The sequence below is a fragment of the Pygocentrus nattereri genome, chromosome 4 (genome assembly GCF_015220715.1).
Source record: "Pygocentrus nattereri isolate fPygNat1 chromosome 4, fPygNat1.pri, whole genome shotgun sequence".
Taxonomy (NCBI): Eukaryota; Metazoa; Chordata; class Actinopteri; order Characiformes; family Serrasalmidae; genus Pygocentrus; species Pygocentrus nattereri.
In genome coordinates, this window is record NC_051214.1 from 3,353,252 (window position 1) to 3,367,535 (window position 14,284).

Genomic DNA, 14,284 nt, shown 5'->3' on the forward strand with positions numbered 1-14,284 from the left:
AGTGACAGCCCTGTGTGTGTGTGTGTGTGTGTGTGCGTAGGTGCTAAGGGTGGTCCGGAGCTGGACGATGAGGAGCTGGTGAGTCTGAGTAAGAGGCTGGTGGAGGACGCTGTGTTTCGCGCCGTGCAGCAGTACATGGAGGAAACGCAGCAGAACGGAGCGGCACCCAAAGACGAGGCTCCGCCCCCTCTGACCACCAACAAATGACCACGTGACCTCTGAGCCGGACCCTCACCCACCCACCCACGGGCGGAGCGCTGGAGCCACGCCTCCTCCTCCCTGCCTCCGGGCGAGAGAGCGAGCGCTGCGGAGCGAGAGAGTGTGCAGGACTGGAAAGAGGAGGGAAAGAAGAGCGAGCTGGACTGGATCTGACGCTGGACTGTTCCCTGCGCAGCTTTCTGTCTTCATACAAACGTTAACTCTGCAGCCGTCACCAGTGTCCTGCCCGAGAGAGGGCCTTTCTGTTCTTTAATTCGTGTTGCTTGATGTGATAGTTCGGGAGGAGAGTCTGAATTTACCCCCATCTCAACTTACCCTCAATGGAATTGATGGGCTACGGCATACGGCAGTAGGTTAATGTAGCCGGGTAGTGGAAGCTTATTCCCCACCAATTCTCATCTAGCACATCGCATCTTACCAGAATGTGTGTCATATAGTGTCAGAAACCACCAGGACTGGGTTGCGCCAGGTTTGCGTCGGTTTACACTCAAGTTTGGGCCTAAAGTCTTTACTGAGTCCTTATTACAGTAGTTAGTTTCAAACTATCCTTTTACTAAATTTGATTGCACCGCAAATCCGTAAGTCGTGCTTTAACCAGTAACAGCTAACTGATGCGTAGGTCGCTTTAACATGACAACAACATGTTCAGAACCGATCAGTAAACCCGCTTCCATGGGAACGCCGCGGCCCCTGCTCTGGCTTTCTTAATGGAAAAATATCCAGCATAGAAGAGAACAATGTGTCCCTAGTAAAGCTTGTTATCTAAAGCCCTAGCCTGTTTATCCTTTAATATTTCACCAACGTAACCTGATCTGCAGCTTTTAAACGATGATTTCTGGACACCGGACACAACAGCAGCCTTGGTTTAGTCTGGGCAGCTGCTGAGTCTTGCAGAGCTGATGCTGCGGGTGTTCGGCTTCATGCTCGGAGTTTAAACCAGGGCGAAGTTTAGAGCTGTAAACAAAATCACAGTGTATAGAATTTCTAGCTTAGTTCACCAGAAAGTCATGTTTATTTTACTTTTTTGGTCTGTCTATATGGTTTCTCATGGTTTCCCCAAAACGTCCACCTGCTGACTGCTAACGACTACGCTCAACATTAAAATTAGTTTGCGGTGCAGCTCGTTCTGATTTATTGATGCATAAACCCGAACTTAGTAAACACGTAGCGATCACTTATGGGCTGATATATAATGGAAAGCTTGCTTTGAGTTTATAGTTTAGAAACATTTTTTTCAAGTTTTAAAATGCACCACTCATTCCGCAGTAAATACATCGTCTGAATGTCGTCACTGTCTAAGAAAAACACAAGTATCATTTTTATTTTTCTATTTTGCCCCAGCAGCGGATAAATGGACCAATAGAAATGCTCCAAAATTGCTTGGAATAAAATCACTGTGCACGAACTTCCATTATTTTAGTTACCAATCTGAAGATGTATGTTTTTCTCTGGACAGTGACGATATGGAAAATGATACCATTACAGCCCAATTTTTAATAAATTATATTTCCAATGTCATGAAAATGAACATGTGTATGTATATGAACTTGTTCAGCCTTCATTAGTTTAGCCCCACCCCAAATTTGTGTTTCAGCACAGACTGCTTTTTTTTTTTTTTGGCCAATCGGAGCTGATCTCATTTGCATATATCACTTGTTTGTTTTTGAAATGTAAAATCAGATGCGTGCTAAACGGGGACCTCAACTGAAAACGTTGCAATGCAAGAAGCGCAACCCATGACGAGCCGTTTGAGCTCCATGTGGTTTTTGGTGTGATGATTTAGCAGTTAGCACCAGGCTAATTGGTGGGGCCTAAGCTTCCATTGCTTGTTAGTTATTTTAGCCTCATAGCTCCAGAAATACGAAGCAGACTTCAGATGCTTCAAACGTGGTGGACTACTTTTGGCGAAAGGGAGGAAACCGGGTGAATTTGGTTCGTTGCTGAATTATCACTTTATTGATTGATTGGACAGGGAGCGAGTGAGGGGAAAGGGATAGAGAAAGAGACGAGGAGATGGTGGGGATGAACAGATGACCCCCCCCTACACACACACACACACACACACACACTGTGCTAAACTCTACTAGCGTCTGGGCTGTTGCTGGACGCCAATGCTGTCGCAGAGACAATCAAAGCTGCTTTCTCAGCACAGAGTCAGTAAACATACAGTGAAAACTGAAAATGAACTGCATCTCCGAACCACTTCAGGCTCCGAATCTGTGACAATAACAGAACTGTGGACTTCTGCAGCTCCAAAGAAAATAATTGAATTCAGATGTGCTTTTTTGAGGATATTTAACACTTTGTTACTTAACATATATTTGTGTGTGTGTGTGTGTGTGTGTGTGTGTGTGTGCATTACAAAAGTTCTCGGCAGGTGAAAAGGTCTGAACGTTGGCGATACACAGTTGTAGGTTGGAACAGCTCCTGGTCAAATGACCTGCTTTGATTATCCTCCACAGAGACACTTTAAATGTGACATTTTTCTGCAAAATTTATTGCACAGTTTCTGTTTATTTACCGAGTTTAACACGTTCGAAAAAGGATAAATGTGCCAAAACTTTTGCAAATTATAAATTTACTCCCTCCAGACATTATTTCTTTGAAATAAGCTAAATTCCACTCGCTTACAGTCTACAAATAGGCTGAATAATCTTATAATATTCTAACAACTCTCTCATAATGATAAAACTTTTATTTTTTATAGTATTGGCCACATTTGGAACGTTTTCTCCTGCCAGGATGTGACTGGATTGTGCGTGTGAACCTCTGGTGATTCTTGTCTGAACCCGTTTTGATTGCTAAGGGTCGCTATGATGTTCTGAATCGCTGTACCCTGTTGTTTTGCTTGTTTTTTTCTTTGTTTGTTTGTGTAGGCCGTGTGTGTGATGCACGGTTGGTGGAGAGGATGCTGCGGTCAGAGAGAGAGTGTGTTCAGAGGCGTGTGAAGGACTTTAAGACACTATTAGAGCAACCAGCAGTACGAGCACTCATCACACAGGAGCTGAGCCTCAGCAGCACAACAACAACAGTAAACAACCAACCAGCGAACTGAACTCACACACAGACACGGACGCACGGTGACATCGGAATTTTGTCCATATCATTAGATGTTCACTTTAATGTAATTATTGGTGTCAGGCTGATGTTTAGAGTTTGTCTAATGGATCCCAAATCTGATATCATCGGCCATCAATTACTGTATCGGATATCGGCATCAGCCCACAATTCCCATATTGGATATCGGCATCAGCCCATAATTCCTGTACTAGATGTTGGCATTGGCTGGCAATTGCCATATCGGATTTCAGCACAGGCACAATTTCCATGTCAGATCGTCAGCCCATAAGTCTTATATCGAATATCAGAATCAGATGACGATTCCCAGATAGTAATTTTGGACTTGGCCAACAATTTCCATATTGGATATTTGCATCAGCCCGCAATTTCCATATCAGATATTGGCATCAGCTGACAACTGCCGTATCGGCTTTCAGCATTAGCCCACAATTATCATATCTCATATTAGTGTCGGCCCACAGTTCCTATATCGGACCTTGATTTGGGATATTGGCATCGGTGCGCAGTTCCCATATTGGATATCCACATCAGCCCACAAGTCCCATATCTGATAATAGCATCAGCTGACAGTTCGCACGTCGGAATTTGTCATTGGTTGAGAATTCCCATATCAGGAATTTTGCTTCATCCCGTATTATCAGTGCGTAATTCCCATATTGGTGCAGCTTTAGACATTTAACTGAACACTGAACGCTTTTCACTAACACACACACACACACACACTCAACAACCACCAACAACCTAAATGCTGATACAGACACACGCTGGACACACAGGTTGATCTGATCATTTGTTCTGAAAGGACGATGTCATGAATTTGAGTTGACTTCAATGGGGAATAACGAGCTATATTAGCTGGATGAATTTGAGTTGAATCTACAACATGTGGACAAATCCGATTTTTTCTTTGCGCTCTTTGTCTCCACTTCCAAAGTGACCTTAATCACACCAGTCAAACAAAATGATCTTGGTGACACTTTCTATGAGTGTCACGTTTGTAAGCGTCTATAAACACGTTCGGAGTCACCATAAACATGGCTATACATATTTATAAAAATGCATTACATGTTATAGCCATGCTTATTATACATAAGCACTGTTTATAACAAATTATAAGAGCTCATAAGCTGTATTAGTCCGCTCTAAGTTAAGTGAAGCGTGCTGGACTAAAGCCTCCTCCAGGGTTTAGACTGAGGCTTCAAGTTTAAGTATTTACTGAAGGATTTACTGAAACACTAAAACACAATAAAGCTCATTACAGGCTTCAAATGTCAGAGTTTAAACTAGAGCAACATCAGAGTTTCACCCAATGTGGGAAAGTCAATGTTCACCACTGTTAATGTTCACCACCGTTAATGTTCACCACTGTTAATGTGCACCACCGTTAGCCTGGCACTCACTTAACACTGCATATCCAATAGAACGCCAGCAGAAATCAGCATCACTGTACTGCACTGTAGTGTAGTGTTACAGAGTGATGGGTTCTAGCGCTTGACGTTAGAACCAGTGAGGAAACAACGACAGCACTCGACTATCTCGCCTCTGCCTCTCCAGGCCTTCACTCCACAGTGACTTCACGCTGGAAATCTCAGGATGTAAAGAAACTTTGTATTGGTCTTTACGCTCTCCAAGCTGGGACTGACTTCTTTGGCATTGACAGTATAACATGTTATTAACACTACTTATAATGCATTATATTAACAATTCATAATGTATAATAAACATGGCTATTTTTATAAATATTCATAATCACGTTTATGATGCCTTATGACATGGTTTGAATGTGTTTATAGATGCTTACAAACACGGCATTCGTAGAAAGTGATTCCCAGGATCTTCCTATTCCACCTTATGACACCTTTCTGTTGACTTCTTTTATATATTTGTGTGTTCAATGCTGCATCTCTTCACCAGATCCTTAAACCGAAGCTTCGTTTTGTAGAGGAATTACCTTTGTGTCTGCTGGGGTGAACTTTCTGTTCGTCTACGCACCACGAACGATGTATTAGACGCAGAACGAAGCCAAGACGTCACCATCCTGCCACTTCCTTCATCTTTTTCATCTTTTCCTTTTTTTAATCGAAGAAATCCATCGTATGTGATTTAACCGAAGACTCTCCATGTGAGTCACTCTCTGTGCTGGGTGTGGGTGTGTTGGGGGTGTGTTAATAAAGAGTTTTGGATTCTTTTTTTTTTATCCTCTTTGTGTTGTGTGGTGGTCTATTCTATGTTTAGCAGCAGACGTCGGCTCCTCACGGTCCTTCTGAGCTCAGTCCGCCTCCTACACTCTGCCGGGCTTAATCTATTTTTCGCCTTGTCCTCCGGGGCGGCCGATTCCGCTGCTGTTAAAATGATCTGCCAGAAAATGAATAAGCTCGAGTAAACACTGACCACAAGTGCTCCTTAGCACTTCTTAGACTGAGCGGCATCTAAACAAGGCACGTTTATTTATATTTCATACACAAAGGTCATTAAAATGCTTTACACCTGTTAAAGCAAAACAAACAGCTGAAAGGAAGCTGGGAAGGAAAGATGAATTAAAAAGCAGTGCAAAGTCTGGATAAATAAGCTTAAAGAGACACTTTGGGCAAAATTTAAATGCACTATATGGACAAAAGTATTGGGACACGCCTCTTAATCGCTGAATTGAGGTGTTTGTCAGAATTCAGTCGGTCTCATTGCCACAGGTGTATAAAATCAAGCAGCTAGCCTTGCAGCCAGCATTCACACACATTAGTGAAAGAATGGGTCTAAAGAGCCGCTGGATTTGAGTGTGGTGCTGGAATATGATGCCACCATTGCAACAAGTCAGTTTGCGAAATTTCTTCCCTCCCAGATTTTCCATGATCAAGTGTGAGGGTATTATTGAAAAGTGGAAGCGTTTAGGAACCTCAGCGACTCGGTGGCGAAGTGTCAGACCACGTAAAGTTACAGAGCCGGTCGGCGAGTGCTGAGGAGCATAATAGGCTCCAACGCTCTGCTGATCGATAACTGCCTCCTCTGGCATCAACATCCACACAAACACTGCACCAGGAGCTTCATGGCTGGGTTTCCATGGCCGAGCAGCTGCATACAAGCCTTACATCACCAAGCGCAATGCCAAACGTCGGATGGAGTGGAGTAAAGCGCGACCACTGGACTCTAGAACGGTGGAAACGTTCTGTGGAGTGACAAATCAGCTTCTCTATCTGTCAGTCTGATGGACGAGTATAGGTTTGGAGAACGTTACCTGCCTGACTGCGCTGTGCCAGCTGTAACGTTTGGTGGAGGGGGGATGATGATATGGGGCTGTTTTTCAGGGGTTGGTCTAGAACCTTTAGTTCCAGTGAAGGGAACAATTTATGCTTCAGCACCGAGACATTATGGACAGTTGTACTGTTCCAACTTTGTGGGAACAGTTTGGGGAAGAACCTTTCCTGTTCAAGCAGGACTGAGCCCCAGTTTGCAGACCAGCTCCATAAAGGCCTGGCTGGGTGAGTTAGAATAACTGGACTGGCCCTCACAGAGTCCTGACCTCAACCCCACTAAACACCTCTGGGATGAACTAGAACAGAGATTGTGAGCCAGAACCTCTCGTCCAACATCAGTGTGAAATGGTAATGCTGGCTTGCTCGTATTTATTAGCTTGTAGACTAACGGCGTGGCCAAGCAGTCATTGGATTGGGTGACACCCAATTTCCCAGTGGTTGCATGGTATATTTGCATGATGCCTGCTGGGCATTCTAGTGAAGGGACACTGATGAAAGAAAAACGAAAGGATTGTGATTGATGATTCTGTCAAACCAGTGAGGGATAATGTGACATGACAAGAAAATGGTACTTCTTTTTTTATAAAAAATCCCTTGTAAGTGTTAAAAGTACAGTAAAAAGAAGGCTTTTTAGTGTGGATGTAATTATAGCCAAATATGAGGAATGTTTATGGCTTCTCCTTGGGGCTGCACACTTAAAGACGGTTCTTCAAGGGTTCTTTGGGGTTCTTTGCATGGTCAACTTGTTCTTCAGATTGATGAGTTTTTGAACAATTGGTGGAGTTCCCCTTTAAGAGAACAGCCCACCTATTGCATGTATGTAGCACTTTATAGCCAAGATTCCCAGGTGAGCTGTAAAAGAGCAAAAACGCGAGCTGGGATTGGGTTCGGCTGGTTGACTCTTGGGCCACACGTGTCCCTCTGTCTGCTGTTACCACAGTTTCATGTTCACACATGGTCAGAGTCTAATCTCATCTCTGTTCTTATCTGCCCTGTTGGGAGGATTTAGGATAGAGCCTGTATATCACTAAGCAGTGTGGGCTGAACAGCCTGCCTATCTAAATGACAGCAGCTGTAAAATCTCACTTTTTACGTGGGTAAAGTCAAAGTTCGCTGTTCCTGAATTCGCTTCCAGCCCTCGGCCGGGTCACCCGGCTCGGGCACGGGCCTGTTTAATGGAGCACGTCGAGCCGTAAAAGCATGAGTGATGAAGTGCAGACTCGCTCCGCTCTCAAACTTTACTCAAAATGTAGTAAATGCTGCCCGAATGGTGACAGGCAACCTACAAATCCCAGAACACCACACTCCAAACTCTGGATCTAACCGTTTAGGAAGGAGAAGCGGTGTTAGAAACACCTAGGCCTCCTGCTTCTTCTACGTGTTCTTATACGGCAGAATACGGAAATAATAAGAGTTCATCAACTTGTTTGTACAGAGCTCTGCTGGTGACATCCATTAAACAAAATAACTTAGTAAGGCGTGAGAACAAGGTAATTAAGTCATGGCCACAACTTAGTAAGTCATGGGAACATGATAGTTAAGTCATGGCCATGAATTAGTAAGTCAACAGGAATGGGTGGGGCTAAACTGCTGGAGGCTGAATGGGCAGGGCTAAACTGCTATATGCTGAATGGGGCAGGGCTAAACTACTGTAGGTTGAATAGGCGGGGCTAAACTGCTGTAGGCTGAATGGGCGTGGCTAAACTGCTATATGCTGAATTGGGCAGGGCTAAACTACTGTAGATTGAATAGGCGGTGCTAAACTACTGTAGGTTGAATAGGCGGGGCTAAACTGCTGTAGGCTGAATGGGCGGGGCTAAACTACTGTAGGTTGAATGGGCGGGGCTAAACTGCTGTAGGCTGAATGAGCGGGGCTAAACTGCTGTAGGCTAAATGGGTGGGGCTAAACTGCTGTAGGCTGAATGGGTGGGGCTAACCTGTTGTAGGCTGAATGGGTGGGGCTAACCTGTTGTAGGCTGAATGGGCGGGGCTAACCTGTTGTAGGCTGAATGGGCGGGGCTAACCTGTTGTAAGATGAACAGTCAGTCATATATAAATGTTTATAGATGTGACATCATAATCCTGAGTTCATAATGGCCAAAACTGAACAAGGCTTTGACACTTTAACCATGTTTACATACTGCATGAAACAAAACAACGCAGGGAAAATTGTCTTAAAACCTTATAATAAACTTTTCAGACTTTGACAGGAATGTAAGAATGAACCTGGATTGCTATAAACGGTCTATACAGAAGAAAAAAGTCCAGGAGAAAAGTCGCTGCCTGTTCCTAAGAGCTAAATGCTGCCTGGGCGTGTCTCCGGCTCCTCCCGCTGAAATCCCTGGGGGCTACAGTGCCCCAGTTCAGTACTTTTGGGGTCCTTCACCTTGATAAGTCTGCAGATTCTGGTTCCTTTCTTCATTCAGGGCGTTTAGAAGTGTGGAACAAGGTTAGTTATGAATAATAATGCAGTTTTAAAGGGGATGTCAGGCCACGTCACTGCCCTTCGCAGCTTGGGTTTGGTCATTATTTATTCATAAAAAATCCGAATCTTCTTGGTGTTTGTCGATTAATGAACCTTGGTGGGCTGTTTGTGTGAGCAGCATGCAGCTGTTTACAACATGAACAAACACTGTTAGCCGTCTGCAAACCGTCCAATTACTCAGATATGCATCAGTGTGTTCATGCTTTCTCTGTTTCTTTGGTGAAAAACCATCTGCCTCCTTTAATGATCAGACTGCTGGAGGCAGTGTATAAACTCTGTTCTGTACCATCACAAAGAGCAGCAGCAGAGACACACAGCTGCATGCCATCATTAGCCCGATTACACTGGACTGCAGTTAGAAAAACACACAGTTTCACCACATTTCCATTTATGGCATTTGGCAGACGCTCTTATCCAGAGCGACTCACAACTTGATGATTTTACACAGGGAGGCAAAGGTGGTGTTTGGAGTCTTGCCCAAGGACTCTTATTGGTGTAGTGTAGGGGACTTACCCAGGTGGGGGATTGAACCCCAGTCGCCAGCGTAGAAAGCAGACGTGTTATCCACTACACTAACCAACCCCTGTATCAACACACGGATGGACGTTCGGTCATAGACCACATCGTTATAGTTGCACGTCCAGACGTTTCCAGACAGCCTTTCTGATCAATGAATTCAGCTGCTTTAAGGACCCAGTACTGCCATTCAGTCGTGCAGCTTATAGAATCTCCATAGAAGAGCACTGACCAATAGAATGGGACAGTCTACGGTAGCCTATCCGGGTATTAAGCAGAGGTGAAGTTAAAACCTTTCTGTTTTCTCAAGTCGAGTCTAATGACTCAAGTCCAAGTCATATGACTCGAGTCCGACTCCAGTAACGAATTTGATGATTTTCCTCAATGACTTGAGGAAATCAAGAAAGACTAGGGACTTGACTTTGACTTCAGCACCAGTGACTCAGACATCAAATTTGTGACTTGAGTCAGACTCGAATTCGACACGAGTCACGAATTTGATGACTTTAGACCCGAGGAAATTGACAAAGACTAGGGACTCGACTTTGACTTCAACACCAGTGACTAGGACGTCAAATTTGTGACCTGAGTCGGACTTGAGTCCAAGTCATATGACTCGTGTCCAACTCAAGAACTATTAGTTCTATTTAGAACCATTTCATGCTACTATGGTATTACGATTCATCAGACTGATGGAGAATGTGTTATAAATGGTTCTATTAAACAGCAAAACGGGTTCTGTTCAAGCTTGTAACAACAGAAGAACCTTTGTTGGTGCTACGTTGGTGCTTCCTTTTTCAAAATGTTTCTCTCTATGAACGGTAATGGTTCTGTTTAGAACTCTGCAAAGAACCCTTTGGTTCTATATAAGGCTCATGGTTCTAATTAGATCCAGAACCTAGACGAACCATCGTTTTTAAGCGTGTACTTTAAGTATCTGTTGATTAATTAACTTTTGTGGTCGCAGAACATTCAGAGTAAAAGCATTGACTTTACTAAAGAACCCTTGAAGAACTGTCGTTTTTTAGACTGTCCCCTTTCAGATACAAGGTTCTTTATTGTTTTCACAGTGACATAAAGCAAGTCCTACATGAGCACTCGCGCTGATATCGGTCAGCTCCAGGCCTGTTTCCAGCAGTGGTCAGATAATACAGTAAAGGCCTGTTATTTACTTTCCTGCGTGTCCCTCGGGTCATTGGTGTGACATCACTACTGTCTCATGATGCCGGGTATCATCCAGCCTGCAGACACACATAAAATAAACAACAGGAGTGCAGAAAACTGAAGTACACACTCTCACACACACACACACGCACACACACACACACACACACACAGAGAAACACAAAGATCTAAAGAGACAGAAACTGTGCAGCAGAAGATGAGCGGTCTGGACACAGTGATAAAAACTCCAGCAGCCCTGCTGTGTCTGATCCACTTGCACAAGCACAACACAGACTAAAACACCACCACCACGTCAGTGTTACTGCAGTGCTGAGAATGACCCACCACCCAAATAGTACCTGCTCTGTGAGGGTCCATGGGGGTCCTGACCACTGAAGAACAGGGTAACAGAGTATCAGAGAAACAGATGGACTACAGTCTGTAACTGTAGAACTACAGAGTGCAGCTATACGGTCAGTGGAGCTGATAAAGTGGACAGTGAGCGTAGAAACAAGGAGGTGGTCCGAACGTTACGCCTGATGTGTTTATTTCCATTAAAAATATCAGATTTTTTTCCATTTGATTTACACATCAATAGGAGCTCTTCTTGATGCTGATTAAAGACTAGAAGTAGATTATACATTTTGTACCAGTCCAATAAGAACACTTTTTTTAATGGTGTGTGTTTTATACTATAATTAGATGAATCCGTTTCTAATCAAATGAAGCTGATTTCTTGGAAGCTGCAAGATTTCAGAACCTGGACAGGAAAGAAACGACCTCAAAACCTCTGCCAGCTTCTGTCTGAGACTCACCTGCTGTTCTTGCTGCACTGCGGAGGAATTCCGCTTTCAGAAAGCACTAGATACATTACAGCATTGCTCAGGTTGGACCTGTTTTATTCATCAACATCAGCTACATGACCTAAATAAAGCCGTACACCAGAAAACATTTAGCCACTTAAAATCCCAGGCTTCCCACAGACTAAGGCTCATTATTCAAAAACAACAGGGACCTCAGTCAAAACTGACTGAGCTGTTCTGCGGTTACAGAAGTGTGTAGTAAAACCAGCCATTAAAGGGGGTAAAGTAAGGATGCTGCTCAGTCTAAACCGAAAAGAGGATTAAAAAAAAATGTACGAATGTTTAAATCTCCATGTAGTCCATCTGTCTGACACCTGATTGTCTGGTCGTTTGAATGAACACTTTTTATTGTTTGTGCTTAATTGTGCTTAATTGTTCCAGCCGTTTTGGTCCAGTGTCAGTCCAGAGCGTGTCTCTCTGATCTCTCTGTGGATCATTTCTCTCCTCTTTCTTTCCACTCACACAGCTTTAATGAAAGAGCAGCAAAATCACTCAGCCTGGCTGTGATGGGAGCAAACTGAGCTAACAGATGATGATGCTAACAGCATGCTGCATGCACGTCTATATTCAATTTAAAGTCAGACTTCATCACCATTGTCACAGGTACGTTTTGAAAGAGAGAAGAGGAAGAGACTGGATAAGAACTAGGTTGGACAAAAACTGGAGTGAGGATTGCAAAAAATTGAAGTACAGATTCAACGAAAACTGGATCACAGCTTGGATAAGAACTGGGGTACAGATTCAGCAAGAACTGGAACTGGACAATAATTAGGCTACTGATTAGACAATAAGTGGGGTACAAATTGGATGAGAATGGATAATAATTTGGGTAAAGAGGGGACAAATATTGGGCTACATTTTGGATGAGAATCGGACTACAGATTGGACAAGAATTTGGGTAAAGAGTGGACAAAGATTGAGGTACATAGATGAGAATCGGACTACAGATTGGACAAGAATTTGGGTAAAGAGTGGACAAAGATTGAGGTACATAGATGAGAATCGGACTACAGATTGGACAAGGATGTTGGTAAAGAGTGGACACAAATTGGGGTACATATTGGTTGAGAATTGGATTACAGATTGGACAGGATTTGGGGTAAAGAATGGATAAATATGGGGGGCACATATTGGATGAAATCTGGACTACACATTGGACAAAAATTGAGGTAAAGATGATGCCAAAGTTGGGGTACAGATTGCATGAGAATTGGACTACTAGTGTCACTGTCAGGTTGAGTGTTGTCCAAAACCCAAAAAAATCCAGACAAGATTGGCTCTGTGGTCAGAAATTGACCATTGATGAAGAGCAAGAGGATGGTCAACACAAACTATGTATTAACAGATGTGCTTTAGTCTCTAGTTTAGTCACCAGCAAGTGGCCAGTAGGAGTGTAATACAATAATGTACTGAAGGGTCATGGTATGATAGCTCGCTGGCTCTTTCTGAGCTGGCTGGGTCCAGCAGCCAGGCTAAGCTCATTTAGTGTGGTCAACACTCAGCCATGTTAATAACATCGAAAGATTACAGCTTCTCTTTCCAAGGTCAGATGAAGGCAGCTTCTCAGAAATCTCCACGGTCAGCAACTTTTCAGGAAGTCTTCCTAGCAATCAACTACATGTTTATTTGGGTTTGGCCGCTTCAGGTTTTTTTGGTCCTGGTGAATTGATATATGAGAAAGAATAAAAGGCCACATTTCTTCTGAAATTAAGAGTATTAATAGTGAGTTTGTGCTGCAGCAACACCCTCTACTTTTCTGTGAAGGCTTTATGCTAGATGTTGGAACATTGCTGCGAGGATTTGATTGAGCATTAGTGAGGTCAGGTACTGATGTTGGATGGTCAGTTCTGTACCACTATAGCTCATCCCAAAGGTACTGGATGGAGCTCCATCACTCCAGTTCCACTGCTCTAGACCCCAATGCTGGGGGGCTTAATATCCCTCTAGCCCACACTTGGCATTGGGCATGTGCCAAGAGCCAGTTTCCACTGCAGGGGTTTGTGCCACCAAGGACCTCCCTGTAATGTCCCACCACCTCCCACCACAAAGGGCACTGCACCGGTTCCCCATGCTGGACCTTGCAGGTGGTGGGCCACCAGGCGCTCGCCGAGGAACACTACCCCCAGGCCTGGCTACAGCAGGAGGTCCCAGTAACCCTCTCTTGGGCAGGGTACACTGTACTAAGAAACATCTTTTGTGTCTTAATCATGGGTGACTGTGGACCAAGTTACTCAGTCTTCACTCCAGACCCATTGACTTGGGAGACCCTATCAGGAGCACACTGCTACAGACTATTCAGCTCAGAAGATCGCAAGACCACATAAGCCCTTCTGCCATGACAAGATCCAGCATGGAATCCAAGACCCTATCTAGATTAAACGGTTTAATAAGATGATGATAATGCTGAGGATCAGAAAGCACCCTGAATGGAACTGAAATAAAATTTCAGAGAAAGAGACAGCGAGAAAGAGAGAGAGAGAGAGAGAGAGACAGAGAGTTACAGAAAGAGTTATAGATGTAATATGGTGTTTATGTTAATGATGCTCTCGTTTTCTTCAGAGCATCAAATTAATCACTCACAGTGCCTAATAAATGACCCCTCACAGCAGTTTGGGTTAAACTGATCTCATTTCTAAGTGTGTAAATCTCCCATCTCTCATTGTCTGTGTAACTCTGTGCAATGCCAACTCAATTACCCCCCCCCCCCA

The 14,284-nt window shown here is 43.8% G+C and overlaps 1 protein-coding gene across 3 annotated transcripts in view; it reads left to right on the forward strand.

The window, feature by feature from the left end:
• LOC108441302 (A-kinase anchor protein 7) overlaps nucleotides 1–5,497 on the forward strand; it is a 58,248-nt gene extending 52,751 nt beyond the window's left edge. For 2 of the 3 annotated variants that reach the window (XM_017720771.2, XM_017720772.2), the window contains one exon: nucleotides 41–2,381. In XM_017720771.2, coding sequence (XP_017576260.1) covers nucleotides 41–207 — 167 coding nt within the window. In that variant the 3' untranslated portion in view covers nucleotides 208–2,381. Of the gene's footprint in view, nucleotides 1–40; nucleotides 2,382–3,095; nucleotides 3,251–5,214 lie in introns of those variants that run through there. The other variant, XM_017720770.2, reaches the window with a different exon arrangement.
• Nucleotides 5,498–14,284: the final 8,787 nt, after the last annotated feature.